General features: G+C 41.9%; 1 protein-coding gene across 1 annotated transcript in view; it reads left to right on the top strand.

The window, feature by feature from the left end:
* Positions 1-27275, top strand: part of Sntg2 (syntrophin gamma 2) — a 199700-nt gene that overhangs the window by 137840 nt on the left and 34585 nt on the right. The window contains exons 12-14 of the mRNA XM_031356509.1: positions 3000-3116; positions 10408-10479; positions 13041-13247. Coding sequence (XP_031212369.1) covers positions 3000-3116; positions 10408-10479; positions 13041-13247 — 396 coding nt within the window. The remainder of the gene's footprint in view (positions 1-2999; positions 3117-10407; positions 10480-13040; positions 13248-27275) is intronic.

Below are 27275 nucleotides of genomic sequence, written 5' to 3'. Positions count from 1 at the left end.
TTTCAGTTGAGGCAGACGATTCCTTGGTTAACACTCCAAGGATAATGTTAGTAGCACAGGAAAGTAGCTTTTCATATAGAATTAAAAAACAGGTGTGTACTCACCATCTATTGTAGGCCTAACCTAGTATCTACACTGGCCCAGCAAGAAGTAGGACTTTCCACAGAAAGGATACCAGAACAGATAGATGAAACTGTACTTCTCTGCAGAGGTGGCAAAACCCTGGGTCTCCTGTTAATTATATCACCTAATACCATCAGGGCAGCATTCAGAAAGTGTGATATACACTTCTTACAACATGCAGCAAGTCATTAAAAACTTCATAATGTAAAAGATAAGGTTAGCTTCCTGTAGATTATTTATGAACTAGCTATGCATACATAAAGAAGATTCACAAGGTAGCCAGTGTTCCGAATAACAGCAAAGCTATAACTTACCTCTGTGCTACCTAGGCAGTATTAAATTATACTTGGGATTTAATTAAGTTCACATCCAGCTAATTGGTGATTCACATTCTTACTAACCTGAGCTGTCACATTGGCTACAGTGGCAGCTTCTTGGCCACTCCTCAGTATGGAATTCCTGTTGAATTATGTGAGCGCATGGTATTGACCGAGTGTGGAGTCACCCAGATACTGATGAAATGAAGGGCAGAGCAGACAAGGAGAGCCAAATGCTGGTTGCAGCATTTCCAGAGGTGGCACTGGGTCCCCAGCTAATACCTGTAGCTCTGATGACCCACGGTGGCCCTCAAATGAACTGGATTCCAAGGGTAGTTCATCTTTGTTTAAATTCTTTTGCTGTGAGAAGGATGCGATCATAGCTTCTCTAATTCAGCTGGGAACCCAGACCTGCAGCTTCGACTTTACCTTCCAGCTGTCTCCAGTGCCTGCTTGTCCACTGTGCGCATGCATCTATCTACACTCACTCATGTACCTCTGAATATCACCATCCTCTCTGCTGTGCCTGCCTGTCACAGTCCTTTGCCTGTCACAGCTCATTGCAATGTAAGTGGCCCTGTGAAGAGGAGAAAGACAGAAGACCCTGCTACTGTCAGGTTTCTATCTGGAATGTTGCCGAATCCAGGAGACCTTCAAGGACTTAAATTCCAACAGTTGTCTCACAGGGCAAATACTGTTTTGTTTCTGTCTGCAATCATTGTGCCTGAGGGCTTTTCTAAGACGCAGTATTAAATTCTCACGGTTATCATGCAATATTGTGCATTCTAGTCTCTTTTATAATAAAGTCCAACTATATTAAAGGCACCCCAAGTCACACATGACATTTTTGATAATATTAAAGTCATTTTATCATATCACATTGATACGACTCCCCTTCTTGGAACACATGTAAGACAAAGTTAAGGCTAAGGAGATAGTTCAATTGGTGAGGTTCTTGCTTCCTAAGCGTTAAGACCAGAGTTTCATTCATGTAGTTGGTAAGAAATAAACTTGACATACTTATAACCCAAAGACAGGTAGAATCCTAGAGCTGTAGGTATGTCAAGTTGACAAACTCTAAGCCAGGGTGAGAATCTGTCTCAAAGAGCAAAAGAAGAGAGTACCTGAGAAATGACAGCCAAGATAGTCCTCCTGACTTTACACAAATGTATAAACATGCACTACACACCCTTGAATATTCATACATATTGCTTCTATACATACATGAAAATTCTAGTAAATGACAAAGTTATAGATTTGAGGGGCATTCATTTGTATTCAGTACACATTATAGCAGTGATTATGTTCAGCCATGATGGCTATTTTCCACAGAGTCTGTCTTGTTTGCATTTTAGCTCTCAGCTGACATCTTGACCCCAAGGATAGGTCTATCGTGTGTGAGAGTGAATACTGCCAGGAGTTACTGGATAAAAGTTGATGCAGGGATGCTCTACTCCGGACTATGAGAATTGCTAGTGAGCTTTTTACTCCTGTCCAAAACCTCTGGACACAAGGTCTTCATCCCTGAAGGACACTGGGTAATGTTGGTTGAAATAGTGCATATGATATATCATTTAAAGTGCTGACAAGCCAGGCATGGTGGGACATACCTTTAATCACAGTGCTAGGGAGGCAGAAGCAGGCCAGTCTCTATGAGGTTGAGGTCAGCATGGTCTACATAGCTTACTGGGACAGCCAGGACTACATATAAACACTACTTAAAAAGTAGAGATAGAGGTGAGAAGGAGTTGGGAACTCTGTCTTACTTTAAGTTTTTCATGAATAAGAATTTTTTAGTGAATTGATTTTCCTTGCAATGGCAAAATGGAGAGATGGGAAAATTCAACTGAAGTTACTCATGCCATTTACTAAAAAGTATGTGCCATATAAAAATATAGGTAACATTTAACAGGCTGAAGTCATCCACTGAATTCTCAAATTGTATCACTATTTTCATGATACACCTGAACTACATTCTGATTTTGTAGTTTAAATTTCATAGAATAAGACTGAAACTATGTGAGTTGTAAGAATCTTGTGTTTTGTACTATTTTCACTACTATGGAGTTAAACTCTAAAGAAAGACCTAGTCATCCTTTTCACTTTGTATGATGTCTTATTTTTACTATAAACACTGGAAATATAATGAGCAATTTTTGAATCTGCACAAGAGAATGAGAAATACCTCCAGTAAAGTGTAACTCAACACTGCATTTTTGTCCTTTAGGTTGTGAGCCTTTGCCTTTAACACCCGAGCCTTCTCTCTAGCCCTGTAACAACACATTTTTAAGAAATACAAGAAAACCACAAATCAGCTACTGTGTAGAGCCTTTCTCCACAAGTATCTGAGTATTCACCACAAACTGTTGTATACTTCTGTCCTCTACTTGACTTGAGTTAGAACTTGAAGATTCATACAGGCTTCTTTGATTTCCCATCTTTTCTGGGCATGTTGTGTTGAAGTCACGGATCATAGTGTGTGGAGTGTGGTTAGTGTTCTGCTCTTAAGACATTCTCATTAAGGCTTGGCTTTTAATTTTCCAAGGTTTCCCTCTGCAGGTGGTGCACATGGGATGGGTAAATGAGAGGCTCCAAGGAGCTGACAACTCTCAGAACTTCAGATCCAAGTTCTTAGCCCTGAGGGGTTCGTCATGCTACATTTTCAGCGCTCCTCCGGTAAGGATACCTCTGCATCTGGTGGGTGAAGAGGCCTGTTGCTAGAGTTATTCATATGAGCCAGGCAGCAGATAGGTTGGGCCCTGGAAGAAGGCCAAGACAGATGGCCTTTTCCAGACCTCAGTGGTTAGAATGGGTCCTGCTTATGGATTAACCACAAGTGATTCCTAAAGGAAATCCATTTCTGTCTTTCAGTTCAAACAGTTGTAACATTTCTCTGCTTCAAATATCAGCTGGTGTGGAGGTGGGATGTAGACAGTTATATGGCTGAAGACTTCAAAATGCAATCAAAGCAAAACATGGCCCTTCTCTTTAGATATTTCTAACGAAATGTCTAAATAATGAAATTTCCAAAGCCATTCTTTTTCACACAATTTCCAGATTTGATTACAGCTAACAGCCTGCTTTAGTGGGATTTATCACACAAATGTAAGAGTGGATGCTGCTGTTCCATAGTTCTATTTTCTAATTCCTACCCACGCTGTCCTCAGATTGGCCAAATGGGTTGTAAGTGTTCTACCCAGACACTTGTCATTTGAAGGTTTGTTTGTTTGTTTGTTTGTTTTTTAAACTTTTTGGAATCTGACCCACCAGAACTGCAAACAAGTAATAAAACTTAGTTTGGTGTCTCTGAAAAAAATCAGAATCTACATACTGACATAAATTTCTACCATTAAAATGAGATAAAGTAACACAAATGTTTGGCCCAGTTGTATGTTTTCAGAAGCTGCACCCATCCCCCAGTTCCCTCAGGGTGTGCATCCTGTATAAAATGAAAAGCTGAGGGTGGGAAAATAGACTCACTAAGGAGAACTGCTGCTTCAGTGTCTTTCCCCTCTAATGTGTTTTTCCTTCCCCAGGGTTGGATTAGGACAACAATGTATCTAGATATGTTTGGTTTTTTTCATTAAAAGAAAATTTTATGCTGTAAATTTACTCTCATTAAAATCACCTATATGTTTTCATAAGCACTGATTAAATTCTCCTGGAAGTAAACTCTCTAATGTTCCTTAAGGTTACTAAATTAATTTATATGGTTTTGTCTAACAGAGTAAGTAGATTTTTTGCATAGTAGTATCATACTCAGATATGATACCTGGATACTGATATCAGCAGCACTGATCCAGTTAACACTGTGAACCACAAGCACACGTTGTTCATCCGTCTGGATCTTTTATTATGATTGCTAAAAGGGCTACATGCTTCCCCTAGGCCTAGTCCTAAGGAGTGTCCTTCTTTTCTGTGGTAATTATGTGAAAGAAACAAATGGTCAAAGCAAGCAGTGTTATGTGTGAATGGATATTCAACTCAGAGTCAGACCTATGTAGAGGGTTTCCTTTGTACAGCCCCTATGTCTTTGTATAGTTTTCAATTCTGCAGTAACATAGCTGTCATTGCTATCCCTTTGAAATGATAATAAAGTCACTGCTTGTTAGGAGGTGAAGTGACTTACATAGACACTCTCTGATGGCTGAATGGTCACTGGCTGGCTAATCCCTTCTGTTGGAGGATAGCGAAAGTCTACGGCTGTGCTCAGTGAATTGGAAATGGCAGAAAACTCTCTAAATGAGATATAAAGGGAAAAGAATCAACCATTTGGATATTTTTAGGTGGGGGAAGCTAGCAAGTCTCAAAAGTATTTTGTGCTTTAAGCCCTCAAATCAACATGAAGCAATTTCCAAGAGGAAACAGAAAATGTACTATTGCAAAGTGTTCCCAAAGGTTAGACTCTATAAGAGAAGGAAAAAGAAGCCAGGCAGTGGTGGCACACGCCTTTAATCCCAGCACTTGGGAGGCAGAGGCAGGCAGATTTCTGGGTTCGAGGCCTGCCTAGTCAACAGAGAGTGAGTTCCAGGACAGCCAGGGCTACACAGAGAAACCCTGTCTCAAAAATAGATAGATAGATAGATAGATAGATAGATAGATAGATAGATAGATAGATAGATAGATAGATAAAAATAGAAGGAAAGAGGATGTCTGAAGGAAGCCCATCCAAGCACTTAGCCAAATCAACTGGCCCCATAGAATGAGATCTCCATACAGCAGGGACAACCAGGACCAGGGTCTTCTTCCTAGCGTAGAGCAGTGTGATGACATCTACAAGCCCAGCGACACCATTGGAAGTAGACATAACAGCTGTTTCCATTTCTAATTAAGAAAAACAAAGGAAAGGGCTATAATTAGTTTCTAAGTAATTGGAAAGCCTTGATTACATATTGTACACCATCAGCAAGAAGGAGTAAAGACAAAAGTCCAAAACACAACAGCTGAGAAGCCAGACCATGAAAGCAGGGTTATGTATGCGTTTGTTTTCATACCATGGACTTAGCTCAACGCCTATCCATTTCTAGAGACAAACAGGTGAAGTTCATTCACTCTCAGCGTGCTGAGAGTAAGATGGACAGCCTTTCATTAAACAAAAATGGAAAAAGCTGAAAGCAGCCTAGACAACGTGGTTAATAGAAAGATAAAAATTTACCTTACATAATAGAACAGTGTCGGACAAAAATGAAAGGTTTTAAACAATTCATCTTTTGTCCACAATAACCAAAGCATATTTTACGTGGAGATAGGAAAGATTGTATGGGACAATGAAGAAGAATTATTTTATGTCTCAGTGGAATTGGCTGCAAACTAATAACTCAAAGCTACAGGTTTTCTTCATAATTGTTCTGCTTACCAGCTAGGGACATGAGGCAACTTATTTACATTCCCTATCCCAATTTTTTCCCTGTTGTATGTCAGAGATAATAAATCTTGACTGGAACATCTCACTGGGCCAAGGTGAACACAGGATGGCTTTCTTATATATAAGTGAATTTTAAGGCTCTGAAGCGCATAAAATTTAAAAGATAAAAGTCATGCTTTTAATATTAAACAGCTTTTTGTTGTCATAGCAATGTACACAATATGGTAAGTGAATTTATACCTAAATATTTATATGCATTTCCTGGGCCTGGGATTTATATCTTGGCATTGCTAGAAATTTTCAGTAACAGTTTTCAGTTTGCCCAAATCTTAAACATTAAGTTTGAATAAATATATTATCATTTATTTAATCTTACATGAAGTTTGTAGTTCATGGATCAGAGACAAGCAATAAGTGACTTGCAGAGCATCCAGTGTCAGAGATGCTCTGACATAACATCTTACTGAGTAGGCCCAGAGGTGTTCAGGGTCTCCCATATGCAAAGCCCAGAGCTCCAGACAAGAGCTCCCAAGTTCCTACTCTCTTTGTAGACTTTATGCACCAAGCAGGGCATACTTCTATCTCATCACAGGATGGACTTCATCTGAGTAAAGTCAATGGGTCCTCTCTACCCCTTTAGAGGAAGGAGGTGGAGTTTCCTATACCAGAAATTTGAAGCCACACAGGTGACTGCATATAATATCCAGATTGTCACTTGTTTCCCTGGCAGTTACAGCACAACCAGGCCTTATCTCAAGGGCCAGTTATAAGCATTTAGGAAAGCTTGACATGGCAGAAAAGTCAAAATATTCACTAAGCTGTCGTTCTCAACATGCCTTGTCAAAATTTTGAAATGGAATCTAGAAGGACCTAAAGATTCTTACTACGGGAAATTTAGGAAGAGCTAAAACGTAATGTCCTTCATTCAAGGACAGTTTGTTTCTGACTTCCTCCAGGGAGAGGGTGGGAGGAAGGGAGGTATGACCCAGCAGACTTTACCTTGAGGTATCCTGCTGAGAAAGAAGCTGGGTCCAGCATGAAATGAGCCTCACCATCTCTAAGCCCCTGCTCTTCACTCTGCTTGGCGTCATTGATAGAATATTTATTTCTGACTTGCAAACGAGAATCTAAAAGGTGATGCTTCATCTCTTCATGTTTTCAAACACCATTAAAATGTGTTAAAAAAAATTAAGGTTGTGAAATCATTTTAACAGCATCACATAGCACTGGTGTAGGAATGATGGGGTGAAGGCCCTTGTGCAGGAAGGAAATACTATCGGTAATTTTACAAATGTCAATTAAGCAGATAAAGTCTATCATTTGTAAAAGTTTATCTGGAAAGAATGGACTTAAGTCTGCAGATGAGGGTGGCTCCCATGTGGAACTGCTACTGTAAATTCAGTGTTTTTTTTTTTTTTTCAAAGCCCCTGCTTTTTCTCCCTTCAGTCTTCCTCTTTCCTTCACAGAGCTTGGGGCTCTCTGTGTTTCCTTACAGATCCACCATACAAGGAGAAGAGGTGGTCATACAGCCCCACAGCAGTGGGCACTGATGACTAACCCTGGAGTTGTGACTCCATTTGCCCCACCAGTGTCACTTGACTTAGAAATGAAAATGGAGATCACTGAGCTTCATCTGAAACACTGGCAAGGCCAAGGACCTCTGTCTTGGCAAGCTTGGAAGGCATAGTAGCTGTTCCAAGGCTTCAACCCTGAGCACTAAGGCAGGGAACTTCAGAGCTCCACAGACCTTCACTTTTGTCATAACACTGTTAACCAGGCAGACCTGAGATTCTGAACGCCACATTTATATTCTGGTTATGAATATGTAAATATATGTCAAATGGCTGTTCGTGTCAACCGTTTCTTACTTCAGCAATGTAGATATCAAGACAGGTACCTGAGAGACGGCTATCTTCTGAATTCACAGTTGGGCTTTAGAGATAAATGTAACGAATAAGAAGTGAAAAGAAATCCATGGAATGTGACAAATATTTTGCTGATAATTTTCTGTAAGGAGGAACTCAGAAATGTCTCCTGCTTGCTTTTCTGCTGGATTAGACGTGTCCACGCCACAGCCTGTGGGTAAGGCTGCTGTACCGACTCTACTGGCTCAGCCCCAAGGTGGGACTCTGCTCAGCACACGTGTTCCACTCTGGGCAAGTGGCTTGTGTGCTCTCCCAGGGCCTGTTGGGTAGTCACTAGGTGAGCAAATGCTGATAGGGATGCAGTGTTAGGAGAGTGAAAGATGAGCACTCGGGTACACGACTTTTTCTCCAGATATGAGGGAAGATTTCAGGTCTGGGTCTCTGACAAGCCCCCAGGAAGACATGGAGTTCAGGTCATCTGGGGAAAGGGGACAAAGAGAAAGAGCTGCCTTTTAAACAGTCTGGTTTTAGAGAGTTTAGGCTTACAGAAAAGCACAAGCTAGAGGGCAGCCACATCCCTCCTGACTCGCCCCATTCGGGTCACTTTGCATCTTGGTGACATGTTATTAGAAAAGAGGAACCACTGTCTGGGCACTGTCAGTAACCAAAGTCTTTGATGCCTATTATGATTCCCAGCAATCCTCAGGTGGTACCTTTGCCCCAAGTCTAATGATGGAATGTCTCTTCCCAGAAACCTGAGCACCTTCTATCTCATCGCTATCTCTGGACAAGGTCTCTTGCCTGAATCATCACAGTGACTGAGAGGATGAGGGGCAAGGCATGATTTATGCAGAATGCAAAATAGGGACATCAGTCACTTTCAGCATCTCAGGGGCTAGAGTGGAGATGGGGTCATCCCCACTGGGTAGACGTGACCTCCTGGCAGGAGTGTTAGACAGAAGGAATTCAGATGCCCAGAAAATGCCTTCAATGTAGCGCAAGAAGACATGCAGTCTGCCAACAATAAGAGGCACCACCTCTGCCACTCTTACCTTAGAACACAGAGGTAGGCTATCCTACTATGTGCAGATGACGAGCTAATGAAGGAGATGCATTTGGTACAATAGGATACCAGAACATACTGTCCTCGATGTAATAATCATGTCACTGTTAGGGTGATTAAAATATAACCACAATCTAAAATGTCCAGCACAAAGGTCAGGCTTACAAAAATGATGAATCTACACACTGAAGTTCTGAGATACCATTCACATTTTGTTTCGGGGGGGGGAGGAAATGACATGGGAAAAATGCTTCTTTTACAAGCTACATTTTGAAAAGGCAAAATTATGAATATGCATGATGCATATTTAAACATCACATCAGATCTTAAAGGGAGCATGTCTCTGAATAATGTCTAATCTTTTTTTTTTAATTCTCTTATAATAATCAGCACTTTTCTAATGGGAAGGATGAACTTGGCACCCACCCATGTGTGATTTATTTTGGTCCAGTAATACCAGTGGCCTTAGGGCTCTACCCTGAGGGGGCACCTGCATATCTTTTGCCCAGGCAAATAGAACTATAGGCCAAGAGGATGGAACAGCTTCCAGTTCAATAGGCATTGTCTTTGAGTTAGGACAGTACTCTCGTGTGACCCTTGAGGACTTTGGCATAAGAGAAGAGTACAAAAGTCTTAGATATTCTAAATTGAAAGATGCAACAAGGATTACTATCTGCTGATTGCAGAAGCCACGGAGACCTAATTGTCTCCAAAACCAAGCTTACATTAGCACTTTTATCCTACTTGCTGTCAATCAAGGTTTACTTGTCCAGTATTTTGTTATTCAATCCAGTAGCAGAGAGCTAGTTCTGGAGCAATGATTGGTTAAATGGTCATGCATCAATGTTGGTTCCATGTCAAACACACTCTTGGCTAGTGCTCTGGTTTCAGTGGCTTGGCATATAAGGACCTTGGCAGCATTTTGTGTAATGGGACAATTGCCAGGAAGCCACCAGCCAATTAAATACCTGTTGATTCAGTGCCTCAAAGGCAACACAGGGCAAACCCTGTTCAAGTTTACAGCCTGAAAGACTAAGTGCATAGTCAACAGAAGAGAGCCAGATCTGACACTGCTGAGAATTCTGTACATACATTTTTTAAAACAGAAACATTTTAACTTTGAGGTCATATATGTGAGTGTACAAATCACAACACATTATTCAAAAGTTAATATTTATGAGGTATGATATGCCAAACCAACCAAAAAACTATTCAAGTAAATTGATTCAGTAAATTTTCCATTCATTTCTTAAGCAGAAACATATAGGGAGTTCAGTCCCGAGGAGCAGAGGACCGGTCAACAGCGTGTCTGCTTGACTGTCACACTTATCCATCCCACATTCATAATCATCTTACATTTTCTGTATTTAAACTAAAATTTAATTGAATTAAATCTTCATGTAAACTGAAATTATCACCAGGAGTATAAAGTTCTCATATTACCGGTGTGTATCTGAAAGTATTATTCTTTGTATTCATGTTTTCATGTTGTATACTAGAGGAGGACACAGAATCTGAACCCACAACAGACTATAAGGTCTATTGCCACCCAGGGCAAGTGAAGTTTGGCATCTAAGTTGAGACCTATGGGATCATTCCATGGTAGAAGTGCTTGAGTTCTTAGCTGAAGCAGCTTTCTCTTCAACACAAATGTCTCTATTTGCTTACCCACAGGTAAGCACACTGGATTGGGGACGAGCAGAACGTGCCTATAACCTCTGTGAGGTGCTGTTTAAAGTTCACAAGGTAGGTATCATTGGCATTTAGATGCTTCATAGAGATAAGATGCCCTTCAGAGTGGGAGTGGGAGGAGCAATGTGTTCATTGAGGGATGTTTTGAGATAATAAGATGAGCTTTTCTTGTCCTCCCAGCTCTTCCAGTCCAGTGGTATTGCCATATTATTGCTTATTGAGGTCGATGGATGGATGGGGGGTGAATGATGAAAGGATGGGTGGGTGTTGGGATAGATGGATGGATGGATGGGTGGATGGATGATGGATGGATGGATAGGTGGTGGCAGCAGTGGTGTGTGTGTGTGTGTGTGTGTGTGTGTGTGTGTGTGTGTGTGTAAATGCCCACAGTGGTGTGTGTGTGTGGGTGTGTGTGTGTGTGTGTGTAAATGCCCACACCCTTGAATATGCAGAGGCAAAGAGAATATGCTAGGTGTCTTGTTCTTTCCACCTTATTTCCTTGACACAGGGTCTCTCACTGAACCTGGAGGTAGACTGATAGCAAGCACCAGCAATCCCCCTCTCTGCCCCTAACTGTGTGGGGGTTCCCGATACAAAAGGTCATCCTGGCATTTCTACAGGTGTGGGGGATTTGAGCTCAGGTCCTCATGCTTGTGCAGCAAGCACTCTTACCTCCCAATCCAACGTCTTACACCTGTTGAGAATTATTTTAGTAATCAAATTCAAATTTGCAACCTGGACTGGGCAGGTCAGAAAAACAAGTAAAGCAATTCAATTCAATTAAGTTTCAAAGATAATGAAGGGGGGGGGTTAACAACGGCAGACACTTGATGCTGTCAGAATTGTCTAATGTATTTAATAGTTCTGATGTAATGGTTCCTTAGCCAGGAAATCAGTTTCCCCAACTGGGAGGGGTCATCACTGACAAGGACTCAGTGTAAGGGACACAGGTTTAGCTGGAATGAGTCTTTGTGAGTCCTGTTCTGTTTCTACTACTGTACTGATATGCTGGGATCCCATTCATTCTGAATTGGATCCATGTATACATAGGAACCAAGGTGAGCCCCCTGGATGTGTAGGATTTCACTGACATACAGGGGTCTCAGTTGTAGAGGGAATTCTTTTAGTTATGTTGTTAGAAGCTTTATTGTATCATTTGTTTGGTCTGGTTTTATTGTGTTTTGTATTTTAATGGATCCTTATGCACAATGGACTAACCCTCCTGCCCCTGCCAACCAAGTACTGGTATGAAGGCAGGCCTTTGAAGTAGGGAAAAGCTTGCTAGGTGTGCCACCACCACATCCTTCATGTCCCCTGTGTCATGAGCTCTTCAAGACCCGGACAGTGCACTGTGGGGATTCTCAACCTTCTCTGCATTGTGGTCATCTGGACAAAAGCCAAAGGGATCTGATTTTACAAGGTGTGAGATGTGACTTAGACATCTGAGTTCACTTTACATAAATAGTCCTTGGAATGTTGCTGTGTGGGCAGATCTGTAAATTACCGCTCTGTACTTTATAGTCTATTCAGAAACAATTCTTTATAAATAAATTATATTTTATTACACCCGTTATTTAGAATTATTAGCTATCAAGCTAGATGTGTTATGGCTTAGTGATCAGAGTTACTGTCATCTTAGTACTGTTAGCATGGCAATGTAAACACAGTGGCTATGATGAATCCATTAATAAGGATGATCATGGTTTCCATTTATACCTCTTGGCTCAGCTTCTTCTCTAAGTACCATCTCTTCTTTGTTCCCCCCTCTAGTTAAGGTTTATTCACTCATCTGTGAACTCACTCCCTACAATTTATGGCTAGGAAGGAGAAAGAACAAGGGTGTACTTTTGACTCTGCAGTAGAAAGATATCACTAGATAACAACAATTCCCCTCAAAACTCAGCAGTTATAACAACCCCACCATTCTGCAGCCCTGGGCCTGAACTTCTCCTCAGAAACACCGAGAGCCAAGCCCCTCTGAAGAGCCACTTCCCATATGCTTTTCTCAGTTTGTTAGGTTTATGCTAAACAAGAGTTGCAAAGCTTTTTATCTTTAAAATAACATTTAAAAATAATTATCAGAGTTTTTGAGGAAAGGATAGCCTCCAATCATCAGAGACTGGGCATAGCTTATGTACAATATTTTTGTCACTTTTATATCTGGATTGGGGGTTGGGACAAACTGTTTTAGAAGCCTCCTTTCGTAGTCCCTGTTGCCTGCTTCCCGTACCCCTCATCTGGAAGTAGGGGCGACTGGTGACATCCAGGCCCCTGTAGTTAACCTTGACATGAAGAATCCCAGTGGGGGTGTGTCCTAAGCAAGCACATCAGAGACACATTCTGAAGATATTGCTGCTTATTATTAGATGTGGATAGCCGGGTGAATCTATGATAGATCATCAGGCTGTATTCAGTGCCTTCTTCCCTATTTTATTGCTTTGGCTATTGTTCTGAAAACATTTCTAAAGCACTTGCCCCATTTGGTGACTGTGAGGAAGAGACTGCCTCTACCAGACCAGGCAAATGATAGGCTCTTCCCAAAGGGTGGGTTGGAATCTATAATCTGGGCTCAACCCTCCAGTCCTGACTCATTTCCAATCCATACTGTTTTTCAGTTCTGGCTTTCAGATAACTACTGGCTACAGGCAAACCTGTATCTTGGTCTCCAAGATCTCGACTGTGAAGACCCCAGGTCATACTGCTTCAGTGTCCTGGCCAGCCACGGGAAGAGCCACATCTTCAGTGTGGAGCTGGGCAGTGAGCTGGCCGTGTGGGAAAAGGCATTCCAAAGAGCAACTTTCATGGAAGTTCAGAGAACCGGGGTGAGTGTGTTGTGGGACTCACACTTTTCTCAGTATCGGCTTTGGGGCAATATCTAAGACCTAGGTGGTAGAGTACAAGTACAGATTTATTTCAGGAAAGAGAACTGTGAGAGGTGAATACTTTTCATCTAAGTCACCACGTCAGAGCAGTCATCCATGCTGAGCGGGACCTTCATTAGTAAGGAGAGCTGTCTGTCACAGGCTCTTGCATCTACATTCATATCTGCATTCATAATTACTGTGAGGAAAGGGCTGCATCTCCTTCCACTGCCGGACTCACCTGCTGCCGTGGGAGGAGTCTGCACACTACAAAGCAGTAGACTTGGAGACAGCTGTAACCTGCTCTGTGTCACCTGGATGTGCAATATTTTAAGACACTTAATGGCCTTTCCTCTCAGATTTAATGGCCCAAAGGAGAATGTGATACAGCAATGTGTATTGAATTGCTTCTCTGTTCTTGAAGACAGCAAATAAATCATCTACAAATTTAAATGTGTGTCCACTGAGCAGATAACGAAGGAGGCATTGTGGTTTCTGTTGTCATAAATATGGGCCTCTTCATAGGATGTGTCCTGCTAGAGAATGACAGGAAATAAATGAAGCAATGCATCAGACAAGGTCTGTCTCCTTGCCAAGGTACTGGGTTCATGACTAGCCTGGTGATAACGCTAAGAGTGTGCTCATAGAAACTAAACACAATTGCTTCATTTCCAGCATGAAAAGATTCTGTGTATTTACCTGTCATTTGGCTACCAACATGCACATGGGCTCTGGGATGTGCTGAGCCATTACTGAGCACTGATTATCTCTGATGATTCATTACATGTGATGTCTCTTAGACCACTAAATGCCCTAACATCTAGATGTCCATGGAAACTAAGATCTTCCCCTGAAGCCATCATTCATAGTATGGGGTAATTGGCTCCTGATCCTGATTAGCATCTTAGAGCTAAGGCACCAACCTGGTGTCTCACTTTTTTTAGAATATGACATTGGAGGGAAAGTCCACAACATTGGCTCTCCTTCCTTAAGCACTTACTAGATGTGATAGCTAGTAGATACCTAGAAATCATCTATACAGATAGCTCTTGCCACCAGAAGGCAACTTTGAGATGTCCCTTGTAGGGAGGAGACTTTGGGGTTACTCTGCTCTGACAACAATAGCAAGGATTGTGATTTGGAGACACATGGATGGTGCCCATCTGGCCACTGCTCTACAGAACTTCAGTCCAGAGACCTAGGACAGCATAGTCAGGTGAATACAGTCTCCCTGAGGACCGGTGACAGACAACCAGGAGATATGCTGAGATAAAAAGAAAGCTCAATCATGGAACTTGGTGTTGGAGGGAAGCTGGTCGGCACTGTGAGTTATTCAGTCTGATAGATATTTGTCACTATGGTGTTGTTAGAAAGGAGAACTCCTCACAAAGGACAATGAGTCCTTACATATGTTCAGAACTGTCATTTTCTAAAATAGGGTAAAGGTAACTAAGGAACTGGAGCCATCAGAGCCAGGACATCTGTTCTCCAGAAGTTGACAGTGTTCAGACAAGGAAGCAGAGGGAGAGAGAGGGAGGGAGATAGATAGATAGATAGATAGATGATAGATAGATAGATAGATGATAGATAGATAGATAGATAGATAGATAGATAGACAGATAGAGAGAGGGAGACAGAGACAGAGATAGACAGAGACAGACAGAGACAGAGATAGACAGAGACAGACATAGAGACAGAGGGGGGAGAGGAGGGGAGGGAGAGAGAGATGAGATGAAGGTTGGAAGAGAGGAGACCAAATTCTGAAGAAAATACTGTCATCATCAACTACTGAGCATGTACAGGTCTTTCACAACTTGTGAGGAAAGGAATGAAGATGACCCAGAAACTCTGGAGAGTCTGAAGGCTCCATTTAACTTCATATTCTGTTCTAGAAACCTAGGAATGGCCTTGAAGGCATTTTCAATAGTGTTCTACCTCGGAAGTGACTTACGGTCCCTGAATTCCTGTGGTTGCTCTGAGAAGCAGGTAGATAGGAGAAGGGTTGGATACCTTTCTGATTTTTCAGGCAAGCTCAACTCTAGACATCCTCTTCCCCTCTCAGTGACTTGCTCACAGTTGTTCTCCAAACTGTAGCATTATTCCTGAAAATGATGCGTTCTAACATAGATGTATCACAGACTACCCTAGAAGTCCATACATACTTTATGCCAGGCCTCCTGCATTCCACACACCACACTTGACTTTTAAGTGTGCAGAGGAGGCAACATTGATTTTCTTTCTGCTTCTCTGCACATAAGGACTCTATGGATTTTTCACAGCAACCTAGAAATTAAATTATAGTGGTGTAGCCTAAGAGTTCTTATACTATATGCCCTGTTCAAATAAGACATACCACCTCCCTAGAGACAGAATGAAATTATAGGAGGCACCTCATAAGTAGTATATCTCAGACGCAGTAAGTACTAGTCTCCTTTGATGGTTAACAAAGCCAAATTTCTTTCATGCATGTCCCATCTCTGCTTTTTCTTGTTTCACTGGCTGTATGTATACTGCCTTGGATCTTGTGCCAGCCCAAGTTTTACCATGTTAAGTCTGGGTGATGTGCATGATGTAATGTTGATATCATTAGTTCTTCCCTGTGGCAGCCGTGGGCTCATTTTCCTGCATTAGCTAATTCATCACCTCTATAGAAAGACTTCTGAATAGTGCCATTTGTGCCTCATGGACTCAGGGTATATTTCTATAGATAAGACCCTCTATATCTTGCCTACATGGACAAGACATTGTGCAGAAAAACCCTCAGATTCAGAGCAGTAAGTCAAAACTTCTCACTGACCAGTCTCTTCAACTTACATTGTCTAACCCAATATTGTTCGAAATAATATCCATGGTACAGACATCCAAAATAATTAAAGTCTCATTGTCACTCAAAAACATCTAACCTTTTCCATGGGTCCACTTCTTCCATTACTGCTTCCCAGATTCTCATGAAAATACCAAGATTGTAGTGGATAGCCTTCAAACTGCCCTGCCATACATGCCAGAATATTTTTATTAAAATACATACCCATTACTTTGTGCATATTGTTATGAAATTTGAAATACTTTTATGCTTTTTCCCGCATCAGTTCCTCTAACATTTTGTTTATAGCATCAGCATTTCATTAGCAATTAAAATGAAAAGAAAATATCTTTTTTTATAATAACATAGAGCCAGCAAGGGTAAAATATCTGTCTAATAGGTTGCTATTGGCTACAAGTAACAGGACTCGTTCTGCCAACAGCAGTGTGAAGAAAAGGCGGCCCTAGTAGCTCCACTTTGCTAGGCTTCAGAGTTGGATGTATTTTCTGGGTTAAAAACCCAACAGATCGCCTCTCAGAGGCGAGACATTTCTTATGAATGTTTAGTGGACAAGGAAACATAGACGTAAAGTTCCCGATTCTTCAGACCGATCCTGCCAGCTTGGAACAGGAGTTCATCAAGCCACACAGTGATATAGAGAACCCCATATGCTAAAGGATCTCTGCCACTAGCCTACACTTTGGGGCCAGGGAAGATAGTAATTCCCCTGAAGCCTAGTGGGAGGGGGCTGGAAACATCTCAGTTATAAGAGCCCTATGGGAAAAGAGAACCTGGGCGTGGATGCCAAACAGACAGCCAGGCCACTGCAAACCTTCTGAAAGACAAGGGGATCGGAATACAAGAAGAATTCCATACTCCCCAGAGATTCTTAAAGCACATGCCATCTCAGAACCAGTGGTAAACCAGTGCTATGTCTTCATTTCTATATCTCCTGTACCTTCAAGCTCTTTGGTTGTGTTCCAAGGCCCCCAGTGGTTATCAAAACCTTGAGTGGATTGAATCTGACATTCAATGTTTTCTTGTGCATGTCTACCTATGTTAAGGTATAATTTATAGAGATAAGCAATAACATGGACACACAAAGTAAATGTAGCAGTGACAATGTAGGAAGTTCTGTGGAGACCCATTTCTTCTATAATAGGTTCCTGTACTGTCTTCATCCCTCTGCCATGATGCATGATGCAGTGCCTACCTGATGGAAGGAAAGAAGGTGCCAACAGTCATTGCAGCATGTGGTGTAGGCTCAGGCTACTGTAAAAGAACTATACAACCAAGAGATGTGATAGTTAACAAGACACGTCAGCAGGGTTGGGAGGATGGGAGGATCATGACAACTTCTAAGTAATTAATGGGAAGGTGATATATACTGCATGGATATCGTGGACCAGGAGAGGATTCACATCCTGTGTTGAACTGAGGGAGATGAAGCAGAAATTCACTACACCACTCAGAACAGAACATAATTTAAACACATGAATTCTTTCAAGTGTTTCCTACTTAATGTTTTCCAACCACAGATTCTATAACCAACACCTATGGCTGTGGAAAAGAAAGTAGAAAGGAAGAAAGAAATTGTTTTTAAATTGCATGGGAGCAACCTAAGAAGTACAAATGACCAAGTTGGTCATCAATGGGAGGAGAGGCCCTTGGCCCTGTGAAGGTTCTATGCCCCAGTGTAGGGGAATGCCAGGGCCAGTAAGCAGGAAGGGGGAGGGAACAGGGGTTTGTTTTCTTTTGGAGGGGAACCTGGGAAAGGAGATATTGTAAATAAAGAAAACATATAATAAAAAAAAGAAGAAGAGCAAATGAGTTAGATAAAGTCAAGGTGAACAGCCACTAAGGACACTATTTCACTGAGTGACCTGTAACTATAGGTGAGAAGGAAGCATGGTGTGGAGACTTGGGCCTAAGGGGTTTGTCTTAAGACTACAAAAAAGAAAAAGAAAAGCCTGGTGGTGGTGGTGCATACCTTTAATCCCAGCACTTGGGAGGCAGAGGCAGAGACAAGTGGATTTCTGAGTTTGAGGCCAGCCTGGTCTACAGAGTGAGTACCAGGACAGCCAGGGCTATACAGAGAAACCCTGTCTCGGGGGAAAAAAAAAGACTACCACTTATACCTAGCTACAGGCTTCATTCATGGTTGTGGAAACACCTATGTGCACATATTGTCTCTGTATCAGAGCCATTGTGATAGAATGTGTTTTCCACACTCTCACTGCCACCACCATCCCCCTCCAGCAGATGAAACAGGCTAATCTACACATCTCCCTGCTGGAGAGCACTTCTCTCCTGTGAATGAACAGAGAATGGCCCAGTCCTCTGTGATGCCTTTGCTGGGCAGTGAGCAGCAAGGTTCAGAGTGCAGGAAGATCAAGGCCTCAGTAGTGACATGTGATGCTCTGATATCGTTATTCTTGTGCTTCACATCAAAGGTCCTTTGCTGCCCTTGGGAACTGACTGCATGATGTCTTTAGGAGTGAAACGAGATTTTTCTGGGAGAGGCTTTGCATATCTACCTGATCTCCTGTGCTTAACAAACTCTTCTTTGCACCAAGCTTGCTTTTCAAAGTGTACTCAGAAGTGTCATCACACTAGGGTTGATATGATTGGGGGGGGGGGCATCATTTCCTTTATATACACTTGGCCACTCTCAGTGGTCTCATATAAAACAGTAAGGGAGGAAGTAGTCACACAGGAAAGGGGTGTAGCCTCTGTGATTACTGTCATCCAAGATCACAGATTTTCTCTTTACCCAGAATTCTCTAAAGGTCCGCCTGACTCCAGCTGCACAGATGAATGATTCTTCCCAGGCTGCTTGCACATAGGGAATCTGGAATGATATGGAGACCAGCAAGCCTCCTGGTATTCAGGAAGAGCTTTTTGGTCTTTTCTTTTGTAAAACCTAGCCCTATGTAGCCAGGAGAGCACTCATGGACAGCCTAGAGATAAGTAAGATACTTACCCTAGTTTATCCTTTTGTAAGTAGAACACAGGACAGGCCCCAGCTATTGTGACAGTGACAAGATGTATGTCCTAATTCTAGAGTTATTTAAAAGCAGGGAAGGCTGATTTGGGGACAGTCATTACCAGCTCACTTGTCAAAAATTCTCAGCTGGGCAGTGGTGGCACACACCTTTAATCCCAGCACTTGGGAGATAGAGGCAGGCTGATTTCTGAGTTTGAGGCCAGCCTGGTCTTACAGAGTGAGTTCCAGGACAGCCCGGGCTATACAGAGAAACCCTGTCTTGAAAAAACATACATATATACATACATACATACATACATACATACATACATACATACATATATACATACATATATACATAAAATTCTCAGAGGAGAATACGTGGCCAGTGATTGACTTAAGAAGATAGAGGAGGAGGAGGAAGAGGAGGAGAGAAGAAGGAGGAGAAGAGAAGAAGGAGGAGGAGGAGGAAAAGAAGAAGAAGGAGAACAAGAAGGAGAAGGAGAAGAAGGAGAAGAAGAAGAAGAAGAAGAAGAAGAAGAAGAAGAAGAAGAAGAAGAAGAAGAAGAAGAAGAAGAAGAAGAAGAATAGTGTCTACCTATAAGGTTGAAGAAGCTGGAGTCTCTTAGAAAGTTGAATGTCCCAGGCTTGTTGGGGTCTTCAATATGGACTAGTACCTACCATAGGTCAGTGATGCCCTGCTCACCTAGACATTCAGGAAAGTACTCAAAACAACTGCACTTATAACAACTGAAATCTGCAGCAACTCCAAAACCATGTTAATCAGTTGAAATCTGTATTCAGGAATGGAAGGGTCATCTGTTGGATGACATGTGACAACAGAGACAACAGCTAGCTGCTCATGTGTCCTCTGTGAGGATACCAGGAAAGAAGCTGGTGATGCCTCTTGTGTTAGGTTCCACAGCATGAATTTTGCAAGGAAGTTGGCTACAACTGCACAATGGAGTTCATTCATTCTTCAAGTACTAATTCTTTTCTTTTTCCTTACTTATACCCTCTTCCTCCAAGTTAGATGGGCATGTCTTCTGTCACCAGAGGAAACAATCATTAAACAGCCATCCGTGTTCTTCAGGAACAGGCAAATAAGCCCAAGTAAAAATCTGAGGGTGGGTGATGTACAGGAATTAAAGTTCAGTGTGAGTTGCTCTGCTACTGCTGGAGTCTTCACTTCTCTAGTTTCTTTATTTGCATTGTCTTAGGTACTGTGGTAAATCTTTGATCCTTTCTGCCTGATGAGTTCTCTGGTGAGCTACCTATTGTGTAGACCAGTAAGCAGCAGCTGACTGGGACTACTTCCTCCAGGAGGTATTCCTACTTTGTAGGCAAAAGGGACAGACAGGGGAGAGGTGGTTCTGACCACCACAGACAACATGAGGTTAGAGGGCGATATACGTTCTGCACATTGTGACTGCGTATCTAAGAGAATGGGCTGTGAAGACCTGGGGAAGTGGCATTTGCCGACTTGACTTTGTTGATTGGAGTTTGTTGGAGGATGGGAAAGCAAACCTGCCTTCCTTTTGCACATTGTTTCTAAAGCGATTACTATTTATCTCCTGAGTGATACCAGTAATTTAGCTAATTAACGTTTAAAATACGCTTCACATTGGAATATGCAAAATGCAATTCCCTAAGTGCTTTCATTAATTTTCCAGATAATTTTTAGAGAAATCTCTATCTTGGAGTTATTTCAAAAACCAATGTTAGTAAGAGAATTCTAACACAACATGACTACTACGAATATGTTTTATTGTTTATTCTTAAAGAAAAAAAGGAGCCAGTGAGACACCAAATGGAATACTAAAGAGTGGCTTAGCTAGATTAATGGGATGATTAAAAGATCTTCACTGCTTTGTGACCAAAAGCAATTAAGTTTTAGTTTATTTTAATTTTGTACACAAAGCAAGTACCTCGGTTCTAGCTTGCTGAGCTGTTTACAGAAGTAGCTTATTAGCTGGGTTTTTATTTTAATTTAAAACCATCAATATAATGCCCATTACTCTTGAAATGGTATTTTGTTCCTCTCTAGCATTCACCTGTTGCTTCTAAGACCACAGAACAGATCCTAGGGTTGTCTTCTTCTTAAAGTTCCATATAAATCCTCATTGAAATGAGCCTTTCCTGTTACTCACTTACTTGTACATTCTCTGTGAGACACTCTTTACCATTAAGGAGCATTGACTTCATAGGGATGTTATTTGATACACATTCTTATAATTTTTTTAAAAATCTGTGCTGGCTAGGTAGCTGAGGAAGAAAAATACATGTCATGCAAGCCAGAGGACCTGAGTTCAAATCCCCAACTCCATTTCAAGGTGAAACGAGAGAACTATGTGCATAAAATCATCCTCTAGTCTATATGTAAGCCTTGGCACATGCACTTTCATACATATATTGTGGATATATACAATTAACAATTTTTAATTTAAATCTAATTGAATTTTATAATTCTACTAGAATTCTGTCTCTGTTAAGCATATTGCAGTCTTATAGAACCCATTGAACTTAGATGTTCACAATTCACAGTTATCTACCATTGATTGCCTGAGAGGTATAGTCTGTCATCATAGAAGAGGTATGTGGGAGGTCATGTTGACCACACCTTAAGCATTACCCACTCATTTTCTGGGCTTAATTCATAACCTCCAGTGATATCATCAGATATGTCTAATGCTAATAGTTCCTGAAAGGAGAGCCCAGGAGAGGTGAGCTCAGCTCCAGCTCTTCTTGTCAGGGCGGTAAGCAATGCTGGAATACATATCCATGAAAACATTTAGCAGTGGCTGCCCCTCCTGATGTTTGCACATAGGAGTTAGACTTGAATTGTGTTTCTGTTTGCCCAACACAAACACCTCTTAGGAAACTATTTGAAAAAGGCAAATAAGAAATGTAAAGCAACAGAGATGGAGACAAGGATATGGTGTATTTTCAGCCAACCTCAAGAGTAAAATGAGATAATGGGTTTGCTAACAATCACAGGAAAATGAAAATATCCCAATAGACTGGGCACGGGAGCTTGGGACTGTTGCCACAAGAGTTACCATGTGTGTCTCGGCTTACCTGGCACTAGGGTATTCTTTCCCACAGCTCTGTGGGTTGAAGGACAGGGTTGGGTTTATAGAGCCACACCCAGCCACTGGTAGAAAAGTTTCACCCCAAATGCTTCTGTCTTGGCTCTGCTCTATCTGTAAAGCCTGAAATAGGTCTGTTCTGGGAGCAGCTTTTCTGTGGTGAGGGCTCAGGAGGTTTAACTGATAACCCAGATTCTTTTTATGAAGGTCTTTCTTTTCCCTATCATACCTGAAAAACCCCTTCGGCCATTTATGAAACTAGCCCGAAGTCCTAGTCATTACTAGATGGAGATTTGGAGGTCATGATGCTGCTCACCAAGGCCTCAGCATCTTCTGAGGCTAGACTATCATTGAATGTTGTTTCAGGCTTGACTAAAGCTAGACAGTGTGTGTATGCGATGTGTGTGTTTGTGTGTGTATGTGTGTGTGTGCATGTATGTATGTATGTGGTATGTGTGTGTATGCGGTGTGTGTATTTGTGTTTGTGTGTTGTGTGCGTGCGTGTGTATGCATGTGGTATGTGTGTGTGTTTCTGTGTGTGTAATGTTTGTGTGTATGTGGCATTCATGTGTTTGTGTGTATGTGTGTGCATGTGTATTATGCTTGTGTGATGTGTTTGTGTGTGCACGTGCGTGTATGGTGTACATAGCTCGAACCAGGTATATAGTGGCCAAGCATGTCTCCTACTGCCAGGAAGCAGCTGCTTCCAACACTTTTTTTGTGTGTGTGACTTTGTGGAAGAGCAAAGTTAGACATTTCAAGAAGACCTTGGCCCTTGAGCAAAGTTACTTTGCTAGAATATTGCTTGATGCTGCTCTTGTGCTCACTCCCATGGGAACGGGAACCTAACCAAAAGAAGGAAATCCGTAACAGCTTGAACTCGAGAAAGCTCTTCGCCTGTGTGCTGCTCTGCTAATCTGTTGAAGTTCTTGTTGTTTTGAGACATGAATTTGCTGTGCAGACGAAAGCTTAGCTGCCCCTCCCATCTTTTTGTCTATCCCCATATGTGTGCATAGGCAGCGTGTAGAGCAAAAGACAGCAGAGACTCTTCTGTAGCAAGCTAGTCACTGACTATACTGCATACAATCTCTCTTCAGGTTTGCTAGCCTCCTCTTGGGTCTGCCTCATGACTGGCCACAGCCAAAAAGTGCTCAGACTCCTCATACTCCAACAAGAGTCTGAATACACCCTGAGCGCTCTGGTTAGATCACCCTTCAGTTGAAGGTACCACAGCCTCTTGTCTCAGGCCTAGCATCCTTTATCCCTCATTACCTCTTGCATATGTGCATGAAACTCTTGTTCTTTTCCCCAAATATAGGAATATGTAATTTCTGGACAGAGCCTTGTGCAGCTTCCTTGTCCTCTCCTAAACTACTGATCCCCAACCTCTCCCTGGATGCTGGCCCAGTACTATCTGCCCAAGTGGCTTCTGTCTGTCCAGTCTCTGATCTGAATGAATCCTGAGGCTTCTTTTCCTAGTACCAGGTGACCTGGTTCTCTTGTCTCCATTGTCCTGCTTTTTAGTGCATCAGAATCATGTTCATAACTAATATTATCTAACTGCCATAAGACCACCCTGGGACTCAAGCATCATAAAATGAATTACTACATATGAAGGAGTGAGAGGACCATCTGGGGAGGAAAGTCTGAATCACCTCCTTTCTGACCTCCTTCCTCCTGCAAGCCTTCTCAGTGAGCGCCATAGCAGTGCTTTGTGAACAGCATGAAGCTGAGCTCAGGAGTATCCTTCAAGGACCCATCACAAGAAGATGTCACTGTCATTTACATGAGAAGTTAAAGCCTGATAACAGGAATTCCTGAGAGACACTTCATCCAGAGAGAGGGTATCTGAGAACTTAAGAGTTCCTTTCAGATGCCAGGCATGGACAAAGGCCATTTGATCAAGTAGGTTGATGTGGCAGTTGGATGAAAACACGTGGCAGGAATCAGACTGTGGAAAGGCAGGACAGCTTGTCACCGACAGTCCTTGGGGAAATAGGGAAGCTCATCTGCCTTTTACCACTAACATGCAACACTCACAAGTTTTCAAGGTTGGCAGGAGGCTCTTAGCTGTTTGCTGGTGAGTAGCCTAAAAGAAATTGGAGTCTGTGCCAACTCAAACATGTTCAGTGTTCTTCAGGCTCTGACCCAACCCTGAACACAGATCAGTTAAGAAAAGCACACTGGACTGCCCTCATCTTCACATATCTCATTAGAGTACCTCTGCAGTTGGTGACCCCTACAAGATGCATTCAGACAAGGGGTGTGAGAGGATATGCTGGGAGCAGAGAAGGAGGTGACCAGTGGCCTTCTACAGCCTGACTGAGGACAGTGTGCCTGCTTCATCTTTGCTGTATTTGAAAATAAGTCAGTTTCCCTTTTAGTGTCTTCCCTCTACTTACTAGTCATACAAGGCACCTCCTCCTAAGAGATAACATGGTGTTTTCAGTGGGGCATGTTTTCTCTTACAGCAGACACTTACTGAATTATCACCTTGAGCTGTGGGTTCTGCATTCTTCAGGGGACACAATTCAGGTTGAAGCCAGACAGTACAGTGTGAGCCCAAGCTAGCACCTGAGCTGAGAAATTGGCCTATGACACTTGACCCTGAATATAAACATGTAATCATTCTTGGGGTAGGTATTTAAGTGTTGTCATCAGAGTGAGTGGTGTCACATATGGTCAAATCACAAAAGCGTAGCTATGTTAGGAACTCTGATACTGTCTGTCTTATTGTGCATGTATCTATGAGAGTGTGGAATAACAGCACTGTGACTAATTGTTATCTGAGGACACCAGAAGGTACCACAAGGACTTCTAAGGATGCATCAGTCTGCATTTACATAGGAGCAAATTCCACCTTGGAAAGAGTGTTTGTTTTAAGTGGAGATTTAGTTCTCAGAGCCAAGCCTTGACCATGCCAGCATCTTTGCTTATCCAGCAGGATTTACCTTCATGAGTGAGTGTGTAGACGAAATGAAGTGACATCATGTGGCCGGTGTGCAGTGCTTCATTGCTCTGGATAGCCATGAGGCTATACTTCCAGCACAGGAGGGCCAAGCATTGGGACTTTGCTATCATTTCTAATATTATTTCCTCAGGAGAAAGATTTCCAATACTGAAGCTCAGTCTTACATACAGACTTCATGTCCTATACCCTTCCTCAAGCATCCTGTTTCTGGATTGTTGCTGCAGTTAAAGAATTTATCTTTCTCTTCAGTATAGCCCCTTTGACAAGTATAAAGAAGACAGACCAAGCAGAACCCTTAAGTGATGATTGTGTCACAAGGACTCTGCTCTAATTGATAAATCTTTTCATGGATTAGTAAACTGACAAGTTAGCAGGTTTATGAGTTATACTGAGTTGAGTCTGTTGGGGGAAAAAGCAGTTAGATATGTAGAACCCTCATTAAAAACAAAGCCCCATGTGGTGATTTACTTGTAATCCCAGCCCTGGGGACAAGAAGATCCTTGGGGCTCCATGATGGCAAGTCTAGACTGCTTGATAAGTTCGAGGCCAGTGAGACCCTATCTCTAAAGAAGGTTGATAGAACGTGAGGAATGTTGGCTGAAGCTGTCCACTGGTCTCCCTACACACATGCACATGAATCCTTACATATGAATCTGCACATATAAACAGAAAATCCATGAACTTTTCTTTGTTAGTTACCCAATCTGTAGCATTTAGCTAAGACAATGGAAAATGCACAGCAGCAAATACCCAAGTATAGTGAATATGATTATAACAGGTGCATGCATGGGAGTCATGGACACCCAACTTAGCCACTGCTCTTGACATGTCCTCAGTAACTTCCCTCCATTCTAGGGACAATAAAGAAGCCTGTGATCCTCTTTTACAAAGATATAAGTGTGGATCTATTAGAAAAAAAAACAACAATAGGATGCAGGAGAGAGTGGGTTGGTGAGCAGGAGGAGGAGAGAGGGAACAGGGGTTTTTTTGTTGTTGTTTTTGTTTTTTTTTTCAGAGGGGAAACTGGGAGAGGAGATATCATTTGAAATGTAAATAAAGAAAATATTTGATTAAAAAAGCAACAAAGTTTTGTTATACCTGAATTACATCCAAATATTAAAATCCCATTTTTAATTAAAAACAACTATAGTGCTATATACTTCTATATGTGTCTTCTCTTGCAATGCTTTTGGATGAACATGCCTCCAATTAATTCTTCATCATCCTTGAGCTTACTTACTCTTTCAGTTAGAAATGGTGTTTGAGAATGCCACACTGCTTTGAAATCAGAAATTGACCAGTGTTCTTAGAATGCTCACCTTCAAGCTAGCCCAATGCCTCTGATATTAGTTAATTTAGTCTTCTCAATCATAAGCAATGTGGCGGTTTATATGACAATTTCCTCCATAGGCTTCGGTGGTTGAGTGTCAATTGGCAATGCTCTTTATGTAGGTGTCGGAGGTGTATATCACTAGGGGCAAAGTTTGAGGTATCAATGCTGCCTATCATTTCTAATTCCCTCTTCTCTACTTTTTGGCTTGAAGTTCAAGATGTGAGCTCTCAACTCTCTTTTCCAGCCACCATGCCTGCCCCATAGGCTCTGTCATCATGGATTCGATCCCTCTGGAATCATAAGCCCAAATAAACTTTTCTGTCTCCAAGTTGGCATGTCTCTAAGTGATCACAGCAACAGACAAGTAGCTAATATACCAACCCGAGGATCTACCTGTTTGTGTCTCACAATCCTTTCTCTTCATAGTATACACCCTCTGAAACATCCTTCACACCAGGGTAACACATTCTACTTAGCACTATTCCTCAGTCCTTGCTTCAAAAGTATTGGTCTCCTCATTTTTAATGCCACTGACAGAGCCAGAATGGAGTTCTGCATTACCTATGTTACCTATGCATAAGATGTTCTTTGTTGAAGCAATTTGAGTCCCGCCCCCTTGGACATCATGATATTCTATAATAACAGGCAAACTTATATAACATCTATGTTAGGTTCAAAGCATCCTCCGGAGGCATAGAATACATGCATGGAGACAGGAGCAGTTATAGAGGTCATCTTCTAAGCCAACAAGCAGCATTCACTATGGAGCCCACATTCTCAGGAAGGAAGGAAGGAAGGAAGGAAGGA

The sequence above is a fragment of the Mastomys coucha genome, unplaced genomic scaffold, assembly GCF_008632895.1.
Source record: "Mastomys coucha isolate ucsf_1 unplaced genomic scaffold, UCSF_Mcou_1 pScaffold6, whole genome shotgun sequence".
In the NCBI taxonomy this organism is placed as follows: domain Eukaryota; kingdom Metazoa; phylum Chordata; class Mammalia; order Rodentia; family Muridae; genus Mastomys; species Mastomys coucha.
This window is presented reverse-complemented; position numbering and strand designations above follow the sequence as displayed.